The 23,245-nt window shown below is 35.2% G+C and overlaps 1 protein-coding gene across 1 annotated transcript; it reads right to left on the minus strand.

Moving 5' to 3' along the window:
• Window positions 1-990: 990 nt before the first annotated feature.
• LOC136814876 (alkaline ceramidase 3-like) lies at window positions 991-10,593 on the minus strand. The gene is made up of 12 exons (XM_067071300.1): window positions 10,421-10,593; window positions 9,636-9,749; window positions 8,257-8,309; window positions 5,702-5,754; window positions 5,322-5,403; window positions 4,677-4,712; window positions 4,358-4,413; window positions 3,897-3,941; window positions 3,381-3,437; window positions 2,755-2,859; window positions 2,470-2,515; window positions 991-2,193 (listed from the first exon to the last, which is right to left on the minus strand). The coding sequence occupies exons 1-12, from the start codon at window positions 10,530-10,532 to the stop codon at window positions 2,035-2,037; spliced, it is 918 nt and encodes a 305-aa protein (XP_066927401.1). The 5' UTR covers window positions 10,533-10,593; the 3' UTR covers window positions 991-2,034.
• Window positions 10,594-23,245: the final 12,652 nt, after the last annotated feature.

Below are 23,245 nucleotides of genomic sequence, written 5' to 3' on the forward strand. Positions count from 1 at the left end.
TTTGAATTTTTAGATCGGGATCCATTTCCCGGGGGTTTTAATCACCTCACAATATCATATATATGTGAATAAGTAAGAATTTTCAATTAGGAGATTTGGGTGGCAGAGCAGTATGCATTTCGTCCTTATAAGGACTCTCAAGAAATAATCATGCAGTCGGTTTGAAACTTTCAAGAAAGGTTTACATGGCAATCAGATTTGTATCGCCGAGAATTCCCACTAATTATACTTTTGGACTGCGGAAAAAAGTTCGCAGTGAAATATTTTCAGCGCAAAGCATTGTGGGGAATTCTCGAGGATCAAATCTGAGTTTTCATGTTAAGCCGATATCGCGTCTATTCCAGGCTTTTATTCCAGAAGAAATCCTGTTTCTTTACATTGGCAGTAGTATTCACAATTGGGTAATAAAGGGCTAAATTTACTACTAATTGGCAATTTAATAGTAAAATGCTCTAAAAATGGGCATTCTTGGGGTTTAATTGCCAAATTACATGATGGTATATTTTTTGGCCGATTTTAGTATAAATATATTCTTATAAAAAAAAGCGTGTACACTCTATGATCTCATACTGCCATATGATGCTTATTTCGCGAGCCAATTATGACCTTGTTCCCTTTGGATTTCTTCGCTAAAAGTTATCGGGAAGTAAAAAAGAACCTCAAGTCGCAAGTGTACCAATTCTGATCCATCCAACCTAGACGATATGCTAACGAACGTTGGAGGGATAGTAAACACGACAATACCTATGTGCACAGAATTTTCATCCGTAATGGGTGGTAGGGGCGGTAGCGTTTGGGACAAACTGTAAGCACTTTCGTTCACTCCACCCCGGGATAGCCTTCGTTTTTTCAAATATTTAGTACCCCACCTAAATTATGAACTTTTTAGTGACCTTGTAAACGATTGGAACGTCTAATCCGAACCAACCATCATTGACTCTGAGCAATCCAACCTATGTATATTAAAATGAAAAGTACGATTTGTTCACGAAAATTTAAATGTTCTTTCTAGTTTGAAACGTGATAGTCCTATGGTGTAAAAAATATTCAGTTTGATCATTTATTTACAGAAGGTTTCCTTTAAACCTGAAACAAAATATTCCACAAATTTAGTCAATAATATTCACAATCGAAAAAATTTCATTTAATCATATTCTAACCTTAGACAAAGGCAAGCCGATAAACACTTCATATAGTCACAAATCACTGAGCTGAAATTTGTGACGATTGACGTGGTTCCCTGGGGTCAGAGAACACAAAGCTACATTAAAAAAAAAGAAAGGTATGGATGGCTAAATAGTTCAAAATAGTATTTACAATTTATTTTCAAAATAAACAAAAAAGTTTCAAATAATATATATCAAATAAAAGTAATAAATAAAGTAATAAAAAAAAAGAAGGTTCAAATCGAAAATTAAAGAATACACAATTTATTCCATTTGAAAATGTCCACATAGTAGTTTAACTCCATTGTCAATCTCCAAAAAGTGGGGAATTGGAACATTTTTCAATGTACAATCATGGTCGAAATCTATTGAGAATTTAGCTTATTTCCTCGTTTTTCGAAATTTGGAGTTCGGGCGAGAAAGTTGATTTTGAACCATCTCTAAAATTTAATCGGATATTTCAATTTGGCTCGGGTTTATAGACCTCCAGGCTATATTATGAGCCTTATTGGACCATTTTTGAACTTTTGGATCCTCAGATCGCAAGGTCTTAAGTCTTAAGTCTCATGTTAAATCTCAGAGTTAAAGCTCTACCCTTCCAACCTACTTTTAGAGCACTTACAAATCGATTGTGGTTTCAAAACTTCCCGGTGGATTTCCCTTTTTTCTCAAATATTACGACTATGATTGTAACTGAGAACCATGATTTGATCAAATATGAAATTGCTTTGGCTGCAGCCACTTGAGTAAAACCCGTTCATTTTTTAAATGGATTAAAGTTGATTGGATCAGCGAAAACACTTCGAGTGAAAGATAAGAAGCGCTAAACAAAAGTTATGTTACCATCGTAAAAATCGTAGAAGAACTTTTAAAGTAATCGAGCAAAATTTCCAACGCTATTATTCGAACGTCCGTTTTTTAGTTTGACGGATGGCACGGTATTTCCATTAATGTCTTGTTGAAATTTGGTTTCCTCGTATGATCTGCCAACTTTTTGTGAATAGTATGGGAAGAATCCATGTAAAAACTAAAAAAAAGAAGAAAAAAAGTTTTCTAAACCAAAAAACAAGGCAACACTACCTACTTTTGGCCTTCGCGCATAGGCTGTTCGAGTTATGTAACTCGAAAAGAACTTTTATATTTCATTTTTCGAATTGATACGTTATTCAAAATTCCGAGTTAGACGCATTATAGGCAGTTATCGACATATTTCTATATTTTAATTCTTATCAAAAAAGCCAAAAAGCTAATAATACATCAAAAAAGCCTTTTTTGAAAATCGTTAATTCTATTCATAACTTACCTGTAGAAAAGGGTTTACTCCCAGACACGTCAAACGCAAATGTATTCTGAAAACAAATTAGATCAGAATTAAAAAATAGATTTTCTTAAAACTCCTAGAAGTTTAGAAAGAGACCGGTAGGGAAGTGGATATCTATATCTACCAGTTCCTGTGGTTTATAAATAAAAATTCGAAAATTCGAGAATAATGAAAGCTTTGATTTATCAGCATCCTGTTGGCTATTTACTTTTGATTTTTAATGAAAATTCAATCAAGAATATTTGTGCTTAACAGCATCAAACTTACATATAAACAATAGTAAGGAAGGTTCCAACTCCTGCGAAGAAATGCCACCAAGCATGGAGTTGAGTTACTGGAGCTATCAACCCTGGTAAACTCTTCCGTGTATCACTATAAAAGAAGGATGCAGAAGATAAAGTGGGTAGTTCCCTGGAGGAATTCCTAAGAGATTTCTATTGTAATACACATTGAGTTTCAAGCCCGAAGGGCTAGAGGTCAATCTCTAACCTTTCTCAGGCAAGAACAATTGAAGCCTTAAAATATGCGCCGTATTTTTGATGACGGATTGAATCTAGCAATTCCTTTGTTTTTGAGTGATATATTTTTCGAAATTAAGCGGTAAATTTTAGTTTCAATCTGTCATTTGTGTAAAAACCAGACGGGTCGCTCAAGGCCGCGCAACTTTGGTAGGATTTGTTGGCTTCAAATCCTACCAAAGAGATTGACCTCTAGCCCTTCGGGCTTGAAACTCAATGGTAATACACTCGAAGCAATCCCACAAAGCATCGCTTTTTTAGAAAAATCAAAAACTCCGATAAGATCTATTAACATAATATGTCAAGCCAACTCTTCCCTTAGTCGCATGATTGAAATGAGAGGTAAGGATCAACAAGGAACAAAACTCAACTTACCGAACACGGTAGCAATACTCGTTATCGAGATTCCACAGAATGAAACCAAATCCATAGCTAGAATGAAAAATCCAGAGAAAGGGGTTACTAGGCGACCAACACAGCTTTATCGATAAACATTCTTTTTATATATACCATACACTCGACATAAACAGAGTACTGATGATGATGATGATGACTGATGATGCTCAGATAAAACTTGACACGCATGCGTAAACCCATTCAAACTTCACTAATCAGGTGCATGCCATAGGATGATGTATCTAAATGTCGACATATCAATAGACACCTCGCCTTTTTTCGACACTAAAGACTAAAATGAAGTCAATTTTTGTCGATTGAAACCAACACATTCTATAGTTTGTCATCAAGAACAAGAAGAGAAAACAGCAAGAAAAGTTAAGTTTTGGAGAAAAAAGTTTCCCCATTTACTGAAATTATAATGTCTATATAATATTTCTCAAATAAAGCACTCTGTAATTTAACAGAGATGTAATTAACAAGATAGAAACTTACTTGAATGATGCTGAAGCTAAAAGTTTTGGTGAGCCGTTGTAATTCCTGAAAAGTAAATACGAAGCTGAAGAAGTTGCGGAATACAGAGGGGAATCAAAATCAATTGCGAAATGTAGTGCCTTCAATATTATTAACGAAAAAATCTCACTTTAAGAGTTTTATAATAACCAGTTTGCTCCTTTGTCAAAGTTCGAAGGGCTTGGTATCAAAAAAATTCTAAAAAGTTCTAAGGGCTTGGTATCAAAAAAGTTCAAAAAAGTTCTAAGGGCTTGGTATCAAAAAAGTTCAAAAAAGTTCTAAGGGCTTGGTATCAAAAAAGTTCAAAAAAGTTAAAAAAATAGCTTCAATCATCACTCCAGTGATCAAAGCAAAACAGTACAATTCTCGAAATTTTAGCGAATCATGCATAATTTTGAAACGGAAATCCATCGAAAACAGAACTTTTAACAAAGAACACTTACAGACAACCGCGAATGTTGAGTATAAACAAGGCGGCAGCCAACACGCCATAACTCCACTACAAAGAAAGAAAACATCAACAATGTAAAGGTTGCACAAGTTGTTTGATTTAAAGGCTCTTTTACACACAACAATTTCAGAGATTATTCTCCAAGAAAACTTAGGTAAAACTCAGAAAAAACTTGTATGTGTAAAAGCAAGCTTTCGAAAATTACGAACAAATGAAGGAGATTATATGTTACTTTTAACCGAGGAAGGGTCGGCCGTGAAAGGATAAAACTGAACCGGTTTAAGAAAGCATAAAGAATTGGGAACACTTACCAGAAATATAAGAGGATTCTTCAATGAACCATATATCTAAAATAACAAGAAAGAATATTAATCATAGACTTAGAATTTCGGTTCACAACCGTGGAGCTAAAAACTTGAATGTTCAGCGAACGTAAAGGAAACGTAAGAAAAACGATTCATCATTTAGAAAAACCTTTAAAGTAATTTCGAAATTCCCCACTGGCCGATTATCATTCGATGATGGGCACCGTGGCCTGGCTTAATGATGAAATGTAGGAAGCATAAAAAATCTCAAGAAAAATACTCAGCACTTAGCCTAACTGTTTTGGTTTAAAAACTTGAAACCTTATGAGCCATAACTTAAAACTGATGTTTATGTGGGCAGTAAAAAGAGGCATAAAGAATGTGGGTTAAAGAAAAAATAAATTAAGATTTCATATTTTTGTTACCACAAACTTCCACGCCTAGGAAATAACAAAAATCTTTTATTTTAGACTGTACTTAGGTTGAAGGTAACCCCCTTAAAATTCTCCAGCCAACGGAAACATTCAAACATTCGAAGGATTTTAATATTTCAATAAAGGAACTCGGCAATCGAGAACTCAATAGTCCGTGGGGAATCTGGAAACGAAGAGGCCAAGCAACGAACAGACGAACGAGAGAACTGAAACTTACCAGAGTTATAGAGAGAGAAATTGAAATGAGAATAACGATCAACGATTTGTTGACACTGTCTTTTGGTGATCGAATCTCGATTCTGAAAAATACGAAAAAAGGAAAAAAAAAAGAGTCAAACTGAAGAAATTTTGCCTGTTGATACATACTAACCCTTATTCAAGCTTTTTCTCTAATATTTTAAATCTCATAACCCTTTGTATGGTAATTTTATACAGTATGAAAAAGACCTTTTATATCATACCTTCTCAAATCTTGATCTTATGATGTTAAGACTTCAACTTAAGTCCCCTGTTGAAATTTGTTCTATTTCAGAGTTAACCCAGAGAATTTTTTTTAGCTCCGTTGGGAGTCTTGTAAAACTTGGGTATCACACTTACATGCAGTACAACATGGCACATGTACCATAAATCATCGGTAGTTCGTCCAATAACTAAAACCAAGAAAAAATGGATCGTTGTTGAATATTATATATTCTATTCGACAAGTGATACCTGTTTAAAGTAGTTTAATTATCGTGAGTTTTGAATATCTATAAACTGATTTTCTTACAAAATTTCGCGAACCATGGTAGATTTCGTAAAATTAAAATTTAGCATAAAAAGTCTCGATTCAACCTGACTTAATTCTTCGTTTGCCTTAGTTCAAGATTTTTACGCCCTTTAACTGATAGATTATATTGCTTATCAAGTAAAATCTACACAGTTTCGTATCGTTTACTTTCATCATTTGATCTTAATCAGATTTCGTGAATCGCGAAATTAAATACGCAAAAGAAATTCCAGATGATTCTAATCACGAAATCTAATACACGCGAAACACGTTTCTTGGAAAATAATTTCGCGATTCGCGAAAATCAGATATATGTGGCATGACGAGAAGAAAATGTATAATAACAATAACATAAAAACAGAATTTCAGAAGGCAAATTCTCTGTTTGAACCTTTAGGTTCGTTGGTAATTTGGCAGCAGGTTTTTCCCATGTACATAAAATGGTTGTTAAAATTTGACATGGAGTAATGAGACAGGGTATTTTTTTAAATACAAATAGTAATTTATAATTTTGGTCGAAAAAATAGTCTTTAGACTGGTTTTTCCAAGATTAGCACGACAGAGCAGAGCCAGAAATATTCTTAAGTTATATAAATTAATCAATAATACAGAATATTTGGGAAAGTCCTGAACTCAAGGCTATTATTCACTAGCAAGCCGTGTGATTCATCATAATTCAAACGCGATAAGAACAAAAGACTGTCTTTTAAAAAGATTAGAAAATACAAGCCACAAAATACAAAAGCTTTTTCGCAGAAATGTCAAAACACAAGAGGGAAATTTTTAACAGACAATTGACCTATAAAAGGGCAGCAAAAACTATCCCGAAGATAAAGAAAACTTCAAACAAGACACACTGTAAAGTGACGAGTGAAGCAAGCAAGAGGAACAACAAACCGAAACATAAAAGCATGGGCTTGATCAAAGAACTATTGAAAGACCTTTTCTTAGGCCAAAAATTAGAGGTCATCAAAGACCTGATCAAAATGTGTGAGGAATGCGAAGCCGAAAAAAGAAGGTAGGAAGGTTTTACTTTCCTTGGTTGAGGAGATTTCATTTGAAATGTTTACGGCTGAAATATCTGTTGCTAGATTATCTATTATTTTTAAATGTCATTTGCCACCGAGAAAAACATATTTTGAAATTAAGTCTGGTTGAAAACTTGTTTGAATAGTTTAGACGTACTCTTTAAAGCCAATCATATTCGGATCTCGAGTAGAATTGAACATAACAAACTCCTTAAAGATTTTTTCTCATCCTCTAAAACTTGGTTCCCACTGGACGATAAGAAGCGATATAAAATGACAGAAAGTGAGGGAAAAAACATTTTTTCAACTTTTTGTTGGAAACATTCCGTCGTTTTCTAACGCAGTTGGAACCGATCTTATAGACACTTTCCTTCTTCATTTAGACAACAAGAGTGGAATCAAGTACCACCATTATATTTCTACTACACAACAGAACCAGTTCTTGTACCTTACGCTTACAAAAAACAAACAAAGAGAGCTTCAAGGCGTCGACAATGTAATTGTACTTGTGGGCAACGAATGACCATCCAATACAAGACGAGAAAGCCGAGTGAAGCGACGAGAGAAATGGATTTCAAACGGAAAGAACCATCTTGTCCAACTTTAACAGTTATCGAACAGACAACCACGACGAGAACAGCATACATGTTCCCTGTTTACGATGATTCCAGGCATCCAATTGAAAATATAAACAGATATAAACAGTGATGATTAAATTCATTGAAAACTTGGACTTTTCGTGTACATACTGTTAATAACTTGCTTGTGTTTTTTTTACGACATAGGAACATCTTTTTTATTTAATAGCCTTTCTTATATTCTGTGTATAATGTAGATATATAAATCTTATCTTTTAAGGTATTAAAATGTTTATAAAAGTGATAAAAAGATATCTCTCAACTATCTCCATCGCGTACCGAGGTTGGCAATCAAAAAATAAGACAAACTATAATTCAAAGTTTTCTCATTAATCGTCAGAGAATAGTCTCTTTTGACTATTATGTTTTTCATCTTAAGAGAAGCCATGATAAATAAGGTCGAGAATTTCGAATCGGTAAATCCCAGAATCATGGGTGATTTCTTTCCGACACAAAATCTTTAAAAAGATCAAAGCATGTTACGAGTAAAAATCTGGCTAGATGTGGAAGGGCTAGATGTCGTACTTTTGCTAAAAAGTGTGTCGTGGTTAGGTCACGTGACATTACAATTGAATTTCAGCGCTTGACCAATCAGATACTACACGAATTTTTGAAAACAATAGAAACTATATTTCTTGCGATATTCACTTTTTTTTGCCTGCGATGACTTAAAGTACGACATCTAGCCTTTCGGGCTTTATAAATCTATGCACTAACCTGTGAATGATAGAGAAGAGTGCAATGGAAAGCAAACGATCCAAAACCAACAACTGAAAAAAAGAAGAAGAAAGGCGTTTGAAATATTGTAATAGCTTTATCATATAGTCGAACGTGCGCACCGCACTGGGCTCAACTTCAGATTTTCCCGTTATTAGAAGGCCCAATTGTAACATTTCAAATATTTAGTATTAGGTAGCAAATATACTTTGTCCGTTTTGGCTGAAATTTGGTACACTTGTTCCTTGGGTGAATACCTGGGGGTGTTTTTATCTTAATTTTTTCATTTTTTTATGTGCGTTAGAATAGTGTCCTCGTCCTAAGAGCCTTTCAAAATAAATAACTTAGGAGAAAGTTCCTCAAACCTGTGCCAAATTTCAGCCAAATCGGACCGTTTTTAAAGTCTCCAAGCTGCCAGCCTCGTTTTGGTGAAAAACTCGTCCCCAGGCCCCAAAAATCAAAATTTTCAAAAAATGAAAAAAACACCCCCAGATATTCACCCAAGGAACAAGTGTGCCAAATTTCAGCCAAATCCGACCTTTTTTGAAGTGTCCAGGCTGCCCCAAAGTTTTAGCCTCGTTTTGGCGAAAAACTCGTCCCCAGGCCCCAAAAATCAAAATTTTCAAAAAATGAAAAAAACACCCCCAGATATTCACCCAAGGAACAAGTGTGCCAAATTTCAGTCAAATCCGACCTTTTTTGAAGTGTCCAGGCTGCCCCAAAGTTTTAGCCTCGTTTTGGTGAAAAACTCGTCCCCAGGCCCCAAAAATCAAAATTTTCAAAAAATGAAAAAAAGGCCCCCAGATATTCACCCAAGGAACAAGTGTGCCAAATTTCAGCCAAATCCGACCTTTTTTGAAGTGTCCAGGCTGCCCCAAAGTTTTAGCCTCGTTTTGGCGAAAAACTCGTCCCCAGGCCCCAAAAATCAAAATTTTCAAAAAATGAAAAAAAAACATCCCCAGATATTCACCCAAGGAACAAGTGTGCCAAATTTCAGCCAAATCCGACCTTTTTTGAAGTGTCCAGCCTGCCCTAAAGTTTTCGGACGGACATACATACAGACATACATACATACATACATACAGACATTCTCAGATTATAGCTCAACTGAAGTTGAGAACCTTAGAAAATAAAAGGTGAAGTTTTTTTTCCAGTATTTAAAGTTTCCTTTTATTTTCTGTTTGTATGATATTGAGCACTCTTTTAAATTTAAAGTCAGAAGTATTTACAATATAGTAAGTATAGTAACTTTTTAGGGACAAGAGTCTTCTAGAACTTTTAATAAGTTTGAACAAAATAAGGATAACAAAAAATGGTAAGTTGTATGTAAACTACTGCTATTGGTCAAACCAGGGAGAAGAGATACTCCACCTTCTTACCTGTCAATAACAGAAAACAGACTATTGGGCCAAGTTCAGAAAGTTTGTGTTTCCATAAATGGTAAGCGGTTAGTAAAGGAGGTACAACGAAGACAACATTGCTGACTGTATTCCCTGTAACAAAGAAGTATTAGTATTCAGAAACACTATTGGGCCATTCCATAAAGTTTCCATACAAGGGCGGCGTGGACGAACCTTTTCAAGTTAAAAAACATTACTTGGAAATGTGTGGATACCCCTGGAAAAATTTAGCAAAGTTTGCAAAAAAAAACTTGGAAAATATCTTTTCATACCTTAAAGTGACAAACTAAAATCAGTCTTGTACCCACCGGAAATTTCAAAAAAAACTTTTTATCCCTGGAAAGATGAAAAACACTCTTTTAGAAGACCCCCTGGAAATTCAGCTCGAATTATCCCCAATGTTCGTCCACGCCCCCTGTATGGATATACAATGGAATCGACCCGACCAACTTGAGGATAAAGAATTAAGAGGTATTTAATTAGATATATACATTTCCATGGTCATTAAAAACTACAACAGAATTCAAACTGTTTCATAGTAGACTTTTGATACAAGGTAGTGAAGGTAATAAAGATTAGCAGGTATAGACAAGATGGATTGGAGGATTTCAAAGCTTAATAAATGGGGGGTTGGGGGTTGGGGGTTGATTCAAACTAGATTTGATAAAGCTGACCGATCAGGGAAGAAACTATTACTTATCAAGTAGAAAATGGAAAATTTGAAAAAGAAAAAAAAGGTATAGTATACCATAAAATGAACTTACAGAATTCGGCCACGTATGAGGTGACAGCATAATTTTCTTCACACCAATCCATGGTGGAGGAGGGGAATCCCCAATATCCAGATGATGAATCACGGTACATCGGTGGTGACATGCTGTGTAATGTTGTTATTATTCGGGGGAATTTTTATTTCTGTTAATTATATTTTTCTCTGCTGATAAAATAAAGATAGCAATTTACATAAGATTATCTTTTTAGCTACGGTTGACTTTTATTTTGATCCTCGCAAAATACAAAATATTCAAATTACTGAAGCTTTGATATGAAAGAGTTAACTTTGCTCTAAACTGTTTATAAGTTTTAATCAAATAACTGCAAAGAAGAGATATGATTCGAGCGCTTGACAAAAGTGTTGAAATAAAATCACTAGATTGCTTTATCAAACTTCATCAATCCGACGCCGATCGATATTTGTGAGACAAAGAACATTCCATCAATCCGAACTTAATATAATGTTGGATTGAATTTGCAAATGTAATCAACTCTATCAGCTAACCGCAACCAATCTCGTCAATCCTCTAATAAATATTTTCAATAAAACATACATAAGCTTTTCATAATGGGATATCACAAAGTGATGATTCGGTCATTTATGAAAAGTCTTCCTTCCTTTGCTAACGAACAAATTACATGGCCATATTAAAGAATGTTTTCAAATTGCTACATCTTTCGAATACTTTCGGATACTTTTTTAGATTCAAGCAAACTGTGTATTGAAATAGGCTCCATGAACTGTGTTTTTTAAGTGCTAAATAATTTTATATCATTGATTCATATCTTATTTCTAACAAAAGATAAACCCGTTATCATAAAGCTTTCAAGCTGATACTCTTGTATTCGTGAAGAAAGTGTAGAGTGCAAAATTCAGGTATTTTTCTACATCTATTAGAGCTAGCTGTTAAAAAGAAAGAGACTTGAACAGAAAATCCGATTAGATTATATTCTCTTTGAAAAGCACTGCTGACGTAAAACAGGCATGCAGCTTATCATGAGCACACAATTACAGATTTCCTTACAACAACTTTCTAAATTATCCTAATGCTTGAATAGCATGAAGTGAATTATTTCACCTGAATTGATCGAAATTTGATTACTTGTATCAATTATTGTGGAAATATTGCAAAAATCAGCAACATTTTCAATTAAGAGTAGTCTTCTGTCAACTTCATAGACTAAATTGCTTGCAAAAACTAATCTCTCTTAATATTTCAGATTCTTTAATTCAAACTTTCAAAACGCTGCTTCACTCAGATTTACTGAAATTCGAGACGATTAGATAGTATTAAAAAACCCTTAGTGTTACTCGAAACTATATTCGAGTTTTAGTTGACTGAGTAAGTTCGAGTATAGCTCGATTCTCACTTTTCGAGAAAAGCACTGTAATCCATGTCTCGTACAAATGAGCATGCTTGCAAAGTGTAATACATGATTACATGAGCCATGTTATGAGTTAAGCGCCATGTTAAGAATGGAATGCATGTAAAACAATTACATGTTAATACGCTGGATTACTATAAAACATCCAAACAAAAGAACAATGCTGTGATAACAATCTTTGACAACAGTTTTCATAAAAGGAGTTTTTTTATATAAGAAACGGTAATGAAACGAATGTGGGTCAATAATTACAGTAACTGAACGGTTTAAAAAACAAGGGTTCCTGACATTTCGCTTTTTTTTTTCTTTCCTTTGACCGCAATTTATACCTTATAGAAAAAAGAATCTAGGGTTTAGGCTCTATAACATAATGTAAAAACAACCAACAACTCGTTTTTTGTACCCATTCAAAGTCAAGAAATTGTAAGCTTTATAGATTCATGTCATACGAGAAGTGCTTATAAACAGAGAAAGAGAGATTTTTCAGTGATAATAGAGCTTGCTAATAGGCCAAAGTATTCGAAAACAATTATAGCTTCTTTAAAACTTTTGTCTCTAAAACCGAAAGGAATTAACTATAATAAGCTTCGCTCACGTGCAATTCTTATTTACTACAGTTGACTCTCTCTAATTCGATCTTCATTTTCGAATTGGAAAAAGATTCGGATTAAGGAGGGGACCAATGTCTTAGTTCTAATCATAAAAAGATGTTCAATAGACGTTCGAATTCTTGCTATGCGTAAGTCAAGATGACGACAAACATATTTTTTTAACGGAAGCACTCAAAAAAAGCCGGATTTTGACCTCCGTGTTTCTATTTTTAGTAGCAGAGAGGGGTCAAATCCCAGATTTTTTCGGGTGTTTCCGCTAGAAAAATGACTTACGCATATCAAGAATTAGAGAGAAAGAGAGCAATGAATCCCGAATGTCTAAAAGTTTAACGATAATTATTATCATTAGCAATAAGTTAGTTTCATACTCGATAATTCCAGGAAGGATACCAGGAAGTGACCAAATCCAACAATGTTAATTTTCATCATCGAAAATAAATTTCAAGGGCTATAAAATGGATTATAAACTATTGGAAAATATTCATTTCTTGTGCTCGACCTACTGTTTAGGTTAATATGACTATAAGAGGAACACATTTTCTAATCTACAATCGTTACGTAAATAACCTTTACTATAACTAAAGCATAGAGTTAGATGATAATAAGTCAGTGACTCTCGAGATGTAATTTTCAATACAGAAGAAGCCACAAAGAAACCAATAACTGAGCTGAGACAAATGTAAAACCTTTCAAATTCACAGAGTAGTGAAAAAGCCTGTCCCCCTTTCAAGTTGTTACCATCACAACTGTTTCAAAAACAAGTCTAAAGGAAAATTCTCTTTCGTTCTTCTTTATTTACTTTGTTTTTATCTTACTATAACAATATTCATGAAAAAAAGACAGTGAATAATTTATAAAAAAAGCTCAATGAAAATCTTATACAAACATGAAAGAATTCTATAAAAATCTACAAAGTATTTTTGATTAATATTGATAAGATAATACGCGGGTTCATGTTTCCCCTAATTTCTAAACAAAAATGATCAATATATCATTTATAATTCAACAAACCCTATCTACTGTTCATTTTCGGCTTTGAGCCACATATTCAGTAATTCCAAATTCAAATCATTACTGACACTTTTAAACCTTGAAAATATCAATCTCTTGATATTATCAGTATTTAAATTTTGAAAATATTGAATAAATACTATATTTGAATTTTAACACTTCAATGTCATGACATTCCAACCAATGGTCATATTTTGCAAACAAATTTCGAACACTCTATTAAGGGTTTATTAACTGAGTAAACTGCTACGTTCCAATAAGCAATTCAGATAGTTACCACTGCCAATGCAAAAGGGTAATTTTTTAGAACAAGGAATAAGAATAGGTCTCAGTGTTGAAATCACTTAAAATAGTTTGTTCAAATGATAACTCCACAATGTTTCACAGAGAAGAGTTAACAAGATGACAAACAGTAGAAGAAAGCAAAAACTGGAACTATTATTCAACATTCTTTCTGTCGAGACAGTTTATGTCTTTCTTCAAAACAAAAACATTGAAACCACAACCTTTCTAAACCTACCAGTTATTTTTGAAAATTTAATTCTGATTATAAATAATTTTCTGTCTGGGTCAGGTTTTGTATTTTTCCTTTTGAAGGGGAAGTAAGAATCTTATTGTTTCATCAACAGTCAAGTGAAATTCAAACTAAAAAGAAAAACCTTAAAAATAATAACGTCAGATTGTCTAGTTCATATTCTGCCATTTTATCACAATTTTCTTACTAGTAGTCACTATAGCAGATCTTTGAATTCCCAAAAAAAGCATACCTTGTCGCCCCACTTGTATCTCACTCATCACTCTACTTAACTATTTCTTATCACAATTAAGTTTATCACAATATTATCTTAGACACTTATGAAAATAAACTTTCTTGTACTTTAATAAAACAAGTGTCTATTGCAGCGGTTGGTCTATTTTGTAGAACTGCATGTGCAAAAAAAATGCAATTTATACATCTTTTCAAACATAATAATTGCAAAAGGTCATATCATTATCCATCTTAATGACAGTAGACCATGCACCAAAATAAACTGTCTAATTATAATTAAATAGAAATTGCGCAGTAAATTGAATTCAATTTAAAAATTCATGCTGATTCTAGCCAGTTTCCACTTTATTTAAAGAAATACTAGAATCTTCTTTCGAAATATGTGATTATCTTTCACTAATCACCTTTACAATGTAATAATCAACATAGATATTTCAAAAAAGTCTATTCAGCTTATAATTTTTCTTCACCTGGGTTCAAAGGTTAAATTCCAGAAAAAGTTTTTATTTCAATATCCTCCTACTAATTCCAAATATATAATTATTTTTTTCCACTTTTACTGCATTTAAAGGATTAGCTATGGAAACTGGCTTAGGAAAATTTGGTAAATTCTTGTATGGTACAGTATCTGACAGTATGGTAGAAAAAGTAAAATAAAAGCGACTGCCATAAAAACTGCTGCAGGCTTCATTTTTGGAGATGTCATTTTTGAACGTTAACGTGCAATTTAAACAAAACTTTCTTATAGGTAATATCTAATTCCTCGCTGGTTTTTTTTACATCCACTGAAGTAAGGAGGTATAACAATTTAAGCTAGTAGAAATTTTCTATGCAAATAATACCCTTTGCTAGACGTGATGTCATGTGGGATAATTCAAAACTCCAGCACTAAAACAATGATGAGAAAACAATTATTGCACACTTATGATGGCTCGCCTAAAGGAGTTCACCTTTTTTTAAAAGGTGCCGTTGACAACACTGACAATCCTTTCTTTGACGGCTTCAGGCCTTAAGGGGGAGGGGGTCAACATTCAATAGTTAAAAAAGAAGGGAAATGTCACTTACAATAGAAGCTCCTTACTTAGAAGCTCCTTACAGTGTCCAAAAAAATCTTTAAAAAATACTAAAAAACCATACAATCCACCACGTTTCAATATTATATATATTATGCCATACTTTTCAATCTTATGTCCAGGAAAATAATTCGTCACGTGACCTAATTTGGCAATTTTTCCTTGCCTTCATTATTACCCTAACTATTCCCATCCCGCTTTGAGCAAAATCCTAAGGTCACTGCTCAAAACGACATGTTTTTCCACAGAAAGCAAGAAACACATTTTTAGGAAGCAAAAAAATGCAAAAGAACAGAGAGTTTCAACCTCAAAGTTCCTTATCAAGTTCTTTACTGTAGGTTGGTCTAATGTAAACACCCCTCATCTCATTCCGACACCCTTCTTAATAAACCTGGGAATATTGAAAGGTTGGAATAGCTAATCGCTACTAAAGGGTTAGAGAGGAAAACATCTTTTTTTGCGTCCTTCCTTTAATCTTATCTCTACTAATAAGGATGTTGGAATTACATGAGGGATGTTGAAATTAGACCAACTTACGATATTTACTTAGCCGTTGAGCTAAGATTTGCTTAGTATGAAAGTATAACTTCTGTATATTTTCTCTTTTTGACACATTGAAAATTGTTTCAGCAATATTAAATATCATCTTTGTTTAGGTTATTGTAAATAATAAAAAATATCTTAAAGTTCAAATTCAACTGTTCCTTGACTAAATTTCTTATTTTCAGCCTGAGCAGTTCCTGTGTTGTGTCTACTTGTCAGCATTGTATTGTTGCAGAGGGTAAAATAAAAGCTTCTAATCCTGATATAGGAGTTTAAGTCTAGACTGCAAGTACAATTAATTAAAACTTGAAATGAAATAAAATGACTGATTGTCAATGTGCAGCAGCTAGCTAATCAACCAACCAAATTTTGTCATTTAATTCCTGAGATAGCGCCTCAATTCATTAGGCCTTGATTACATGCTAAACAGTGCTAAAGTAAAAATAATTCTGCACATGTAAATGGGTTATACAGGGGCCGCGGCTCCACTTTGAAAGTGATAGGGCCATGACATACTGACGAAGGAGGCGCCACCATGGTTGGCGCCGACGGGAGAAAATTTTAGAATTTTACCCCTTCTAGATCACCTAGAACAGGTTTGTTTTAACGTTATTAGACAAAATTTGGTTTGATTGGTAAATTTTCTTTTTACTTTGAAAAAATGTGGTCGGGCCAAGGCCCGGGTGGCCCCCCGGTGCCGCGGCCCATGTTATAGTGTTTGAGATCCGACAAAATTTCCGGGAAGTAGCCTATCTGGTGATGCACGGATCTAGGTGGGTGTCTTCTTGCCTGCAGATCTTTTTCTTGGGAAGCTGTACTTCAAATTAGTTTTTGAGGTTGGCTTAAAAATTTTTTCATCTATGGCTCAAATTTTAGGTAATTTAAAAGAAGAATTTAAATTTTTTAAAAATATTAATTTCATTAAAAAGTGCACGTTTATTTTTTCATGAATCCCTTTAGAAGTTGTATGGCACATTTGTTTGGTTGCGCGTCAAGTAAAGGATTTGGTGGGACGCTAGGGTGATTAACTGACAGAATATGCTATGTTTTTAAAATCAAATTTCTAAAAGACTTTTGTTGTCTTGTAAATATTTCTTTCTGAATTAAGAAATTCCATATTTTATTGTTCTAATGAGTATAATAATTTCTTTATAACATGCTTTGTTGTCTTTTAAATTTTTGTTTAAACTTGCATAGGTTTTGCATATTTTTCAACTAAATCCTACCACAGGTTTTTTGTTCCTGTATTTTTGCATTATAATTCAATATGGTGGATGGAAATGCGAAAAGGTCTGTTGCGGGACTAGCCTGGATATCAAGACCGTAAACTATTTCACCGTCTAGTTTTTGATAATCTTGTTTCTTGTTTACGGTCTGGTCCAACTAACTCGCATGCAGGGATGTTTGTCCCTGCATACGCGAGTGCATCTGATTGGTTGGTTTACGGCAAGTCACTGAGTAGAATCTTCACGGGGTTTTGGATATTTTTCTATGCGCGCGCATAATTTATGAAAAAGCTGACATTGCAAAAAAAGATAAACAAATGAAAATGAAAACACACAGGTTCATTTTCTAAATGAAATGGCTGATGGAAAGCAGCCTTTATAAATGTGAATGACGTTTGTATTTGAGTTTGTAAAAGAGGTTATATGGTAAGTACTTACCATAAATTGGTCTAATGTTGACACCCCTCTACTAATTTTGACACGCTTCTTTAGAGATAGGAATAATAGCAGTCAGGGCTTCCTTGGTCTTTTTTAACATAACATAAGTTCGGATAGAATAAAAACATATCTGATCAACACAACCAAACCTTCTGTCTCGCGTTTACTCTTAGACTGTCTCATCCAAACTGTACCAGACTTTTTTAGTTGCACCAGTCTCTAAAATTTTAGCAACTTTGTATGTTGAGGTTGAAGCGCTTCGATTATTAAGGCCTTGTTGTAAGTCCACGCACACACACAGACAAGAATTTGTAACGTTGATTGAATTTGGAGGTTCAAGTTCAAACTAAAAATAAAATGAATGAAATTCCTAAGTTTCTAATTAACAAAATAAATTGAGCCTTGAATTATAATGTATTTGACAAGTAGAGCCTAACTTAACTTAACCTAAGGCCTGAACAGTCACTATGCAAAAAGAAACAAGAAACAGAAAAGTGCAAACAAGAAACAAGAAAAACCTACCAGCTGGCAAGAATGTGTGCTGGAAATGTGAGCCAGTGAAAATACAAAGTTGAAATTGAAGAAATTCTGATTATTGTCATTTGTCATTAGTCATATGATGTTGACTCTCTCATAGTCAACTTGTGACTGAGTAGCGAGTGAGAAAAGTTGGCCTTTTATAATAAATTTGATACAAAAAACTAGTTTGACAAGATATAAAAACAATGAATATATAACACTCTTGAGAAATCAATGATAATTAAATAAAATGCGTGTGAAATAATAATTACTAGATAATGACTAAATGACAAAATGATAATAACTGACAAAGTGTTTGAATAATTGATAACATAGATAAATGACTTTAACATAGAACAAAACAAACGACGCATGAAACACGAGAATGCACAGAGAGAAAAGACGCTGAAAAAGAAAGCACTGGGAAAACAAAGGACGCTGGGGACAAAAAGACACTGACAAAACGAGACACTGAAAATTGAACTATAAAATATTTTGCTTTTTTAATATACTAAAAATTTGATGAATCACATTACACTCCCCACCAAAAAGCAAACATTTACCATATTTACGAATTCATTTACGAATCAAATCAACATATAAAGCCATTTCACCCAACTCTTCATCATATCACAATCGTCCACGTGATGAATAACGACCAATGATCGAACAGCTCGCTTTGTTCTCGAAATACGTTTTCATTTTCGTTACGATATCGAATGATGGCCTTACGTGCCACCCCATCACGACCGAATTCGAGACTCTTGACGATTCCATAGGTGTACGAGTTTGACAGAACTGATTCGTTTTTGGTGAACAAGATGATATCGCCAACGTTGATTTTGTCTGATGTAAACCATTTTGCTGGTGCATGAGTTTTGGCACATGGACGAGAAGCCAAACTTCAAACCAGGCATTGAAGATGAATTGGTTCTCCTTGATGATATTTGATGGGTTGGTAGATGATAGAATGCCAGTGGGGCAACGATTATTGTTTCGTCCCAATAGTAAACGATTCGGCGTTATCAAGTCGAGACATTCGAAGTCTCCCACAATGTTACCAACAGCCAAGGGCAAGTTGTTAATTTGATTGCCAATAGATGATGATAACGTTTCCCACTGAAGGATTGAAAGACGTTGGTTGTGAACAGATTTTTCGATCGAACTGTTGATTTCACGAATTTTTCGTTCTACTTTTCCATGCATTGAGTGGCCTTGAACTGGACATAATTCGAACTCAACACGTGCTTGTTTCATCAGTTTGGATTTGATATCAATGAAATCAAGTCGCATTTCTTTGCAGGCTTTGATGAGTTGACCTCCTTCGTCACAAAGAAGTCGTTTCGGGTAACCGTGGTCACAGGAGAGCGATTGAAAGCAAGGATGAATGATGTCGTTCCATAATCGTCCATAACCTTGATTTTGACAGCTGATGTAGAGCAACAGCAGAAGACAGCCAACCATATTTTAACTGTCTTTCGTTTGTGATGTGGTGTGTAGCATTGAAACGGTCCAGATAGGTCGACTTGGGTGTAGAAGAATGCTGGAGCTATGGTGATATTGCATCTGGAGATTGGACCCATAGCCATGTCGATGGTTCGTTTGGCCAAAAACTTGCAACGTTGACACGAACTTTTGATGGATTTGATAAGAATTCGACCTTCAAGGATGTAAACTTTCTTGAGGACATAGCGAAGTGTGGACTCTATCCCAGCATGACTGACTTCTGGATGATTCCAATGTGTGTCGAGGATGATACTATATGCAATTGGTGATCTTCTGTCTATAACTGGTACACAAAAGGATGTCGAAGATAAATCTTTCATTGATTTGGTGAAACGTCCAACTATGGATACTTGATCATCGGCGAGGATTCGACCAGTGTACACCAAGATTCCATTGTCGTTGAGTCTGGTGATATTTTCATATTTTGATTTTGGAAGGAATTGAATTATCTCTTGTGATGCTTTCCTGTAGAAATACGTCTCAGCAGCTTTGATCTCGTCATCGTTAATGAGAATGGTTGAATGTTTCATCATGGTGAGTTGGGAACGAGATTTATCTTTTGTACGTTTGAGTAGAGTGTAAATATACTTGAAGACGATTGCCATGATACGAATAACTGTAGAAAACTTGTGTTGATTTGGGTTCAGAAGGTATTGAGAGAATTTATACCTTTCAGATGTTTCTTTGAATGATAAAATGTGATAACTTTGAACGATAGTATGTTCCTTGTTGATTTCAGCCATCTGTTTGTTGGAGATCGTAACTTCAGATGCTGATTGGATGGGAAATGATGACTGTGATTGCTTCATCCACTGATGTCCATTGATCCAATGAGATGATTGGTCGATATCCTGGAATGTGGCTCCTCTTCTGGTGCCAAGGTCTGCAAGGTTTTGATCTGTTGGAACGTAGTACCAATCTTTCTTGTCCGAGAAACGAAGGATTTCTAAGACGCGACTTCGAACCCACTTTTTCAAAGGTTTGTCGTCATTGCTTATCCAGTACATTGCAATTTGGCTATCGGTCAGCTTGATAGATGAATCATGAAGACTTTTCAATGATCGTTTAACGATTTCGCTTGTGTGAGTGTTTACAAGAGCAGCAAATAATTCTGCCCGAGGTAGAGTGTAATCTTTTGGTACGACTTTCGTTCTGGCGAAAATGAGTTGTGATGAAAATTCCCATGAGGTCGAGGAAAACGAGCGTAAATTGCAGTGCAGATGAGTGATTGGGATGCATACCATCTACGGTATTGACTTTTAATGAAGTTGCATCTGAGGGAATAACAGCACGTTTGAATTTGATATTTGGAATCTCTTGCATCATCTCGAAATGATCTAGCCAGATTGGGCGAAGTTCGTCTGGAATCTTATCATCCCAGTCGAGTTGTCGAGTTGAAAGTTCGTGGAGATCGAGCTTGAGAGTAGCAACAATTGGTGCGATTCGTCCGGTAAGGTCGAAGATTTCTGCGACTTTAGAAGCACAGTGACGTCTTGTCAATCGTTCTGGGATGATATTGATGGTTTCAGTTGATTTCTTCCCTCTACGTTTCTTTGAAAAATTCAATTCGGATATATTGATTGAGAGCTCATCGGTTTTGGGGTGCCATATCATGCCTCCGACGCCAATTGTGACACCATCATCCGTTAGCTGTTCTGGTGGATCAGATCCGGAAAACGTGATTCCTTTTAGCTTGAAATTACCATGACTCAGGACGAATTCAATCTCATCAGCTCTTTGGTGTGCATCTGGAATAGTTGATGCACCTGTTATACAATCATCAACATAGACGTCGTGTGAAGGATTTCGTCAACTTTGGGATATTGATCTTTGAAGGATGTCGAGATCGAACGAAGGGCGTATTCGGCTTGATTGCCACTTGGACGAATGCCATAGATCAAAGTCTTTATGATCTTTTCTTTTGGAGCTTTGGTTGAGTCAAGTGATTCTTCCCAGAGGTAACGTTGGTAACACCAATGGGATTCGTGGAGTCTAATGGTGTTGTACATTTTTCTAATGTCAGTATGAAAGCCGATGGATGGATTGTCCAACGGATGAGTATTTCCTGGAGTTTATTGAGACTATTGTGACCTTTAGCCAGTAAATCGTTGATGCTAAAGCCAGTTGATGTTGGGTGTGATCCATCGAAGACGATTCTACAAGGAGTTGTGACAGATGAAGCCTTCCATACGACTCTCCAAGGTATGAAGTTGTGGATCGATGTGTCCTTGAGCATTGATTGTTGTTGAGCATTAAGATTTTCAATGTAGTCCACAAAACCAAGATCTTGAAGTTTTGCTTCAGATGAAATGATTTCGACTTTATCTGATGGAGAGTTGTTGAGTTTTCGAAGCTGTTGGTGATATATCTTCAGGGCGATGCTCTTGTTTGGTGCCAACTTGGTGAGAGGGTCTGCAACAAAGGGTAGAGTTGCAGTGACAGTTTTCGTATCAGGGTCGATTTTAACAGATGAATCAATGATGTTCTGCTCATATTCTTCTTTGATGCTGATTTCCTCTGGGATGTTTGAATTCTTACAATCGTTGCATTCTCTGCACTTGATGCACCGATAAGATATGGTTGAACCAGTTGATTCTATCTCTTCGAATTGCTTGATGGGATACGATGAGTAAGAAAATAACTTGTTGACATCTGGATTCACTTGAATTCCAGTTCGGTACAATGATAATTGATCACTCAAAAATCCAAGGAAGTTGGTTTGATTGAAGAATGTTTGATGAATTTTCGTGAAAATCTCATGAGGTCCTCCAATAACCCCACGACCACCATCTTGGTTGTTGAAAACTGATTCATAGATCGTCAGTCCTGACGCAAGTTGATATACGACTTTTGGGTGATATCGTAAATAGCTAATACCAACCATGAAGTGGACATCTCCTCCGATACTTGAAGGTACAGATGGAAGTTGAGTTGAACAATGATCGGATGAGTGGTAGCTTTGAGCAATCTCCGTGTAAACATCAGTGAGTGGATACTGTGGAAAGGTAGCGGTTATCGTATCAAGTGATATGCCATTGAATGATGCTAAATTGCCATCGTGCATTGGGATTTTGACGTTGAAGGTTCCAAATGACTGCAATGATGTTTGACCAACTCCGCCGATGGACGTAACTTGGGATGACATTTTGTAGCTCTTGAACCAAGTGATTGAATGGCTGAACGTTTGACGATAAAGTCACTACACCCTGTGTCATAGAAGATAGTGTATGGGGTGTTGTCAATTGAGATTGTTTGTAGCATGTAGATACCACGCTGGTCAGTTGATTCTTTATCACCAGATGTTGGAGTCGTCTTGAACGATTCATGTGCATGAAATGATAAACTGATGTTTTTGGAAAATTCTGGCAGATTGGAGCTTCGGACACAGCGTTGTTTGTAAGTTGATAACAAATCTTTGTTGACTTGATCCTCCTTGTGGTCGTTGCAAACAAGGACGTGTTTTTTGGTTGGATACTTCTGGTGGATAGGATTTGGGCAGGTGTAATCACGTTGACATCTCCCTTCTTTGTGCTTAGGTGATGAAGCATCAGCACCTGGAAAAAGACACTGAAAGCAGTATCTTTTGCTTCTTAGTAATGAGAGTCTATCAGCTGGACTTAATTCTACAAACTTCTTGCAGGTGTAGTACTGAAGAATCCTGGTGCCTCCAGGACCAAGAGTGGATACATGTTCATCAGTTCCGTCTTTTGCACCACAGATAAAGCAAATGGGC

The sequence above is a fragment of the Clytia hemisphaerica genome, unplaced genomic scaffold (assembly GCF_902728285.1).
Source record: "Clytia hemisphaerica strain Z4C2 unplaced genomic scaffold, Clytia hemisphaerica genome assembly, whole genome shotgun sequence".
NCBI classification, from domain to species: Eukaryota; Metazoa; Cnidaria; class Hydrozoa; order Leptothecata; family Clytiidae; genus Clytia; species Clytia hemisphaerica.

What these genes read in the sequence shown, in the direction of transcription:
- LOC136814876 (XM_067071300.1), bottom strand. Translation starts at nt 10,532, where the DNA reads ATGTCACCACCGATGTACCGTGATTCATCATCTGGATATTGGGGATTC. An exon ending in TGTGCCATGTTGTACTGCAT is followed by an intron (nt 5,404 to 5,701) that starts GTAAGTGTGATA and finishes CGTATTTTTCAG; the next exon opens with AATCGAGATTCGATCACCAA. An exon ending in AGAATCCTCTTATATTTCTG is followed by an intron (nt 4,414 to 4,676) that starts GTAAGTGTTCCC and finishes CTTTCTTTGTAG; the next exon opens with TGGAGTTATGGCGTGTTGGC.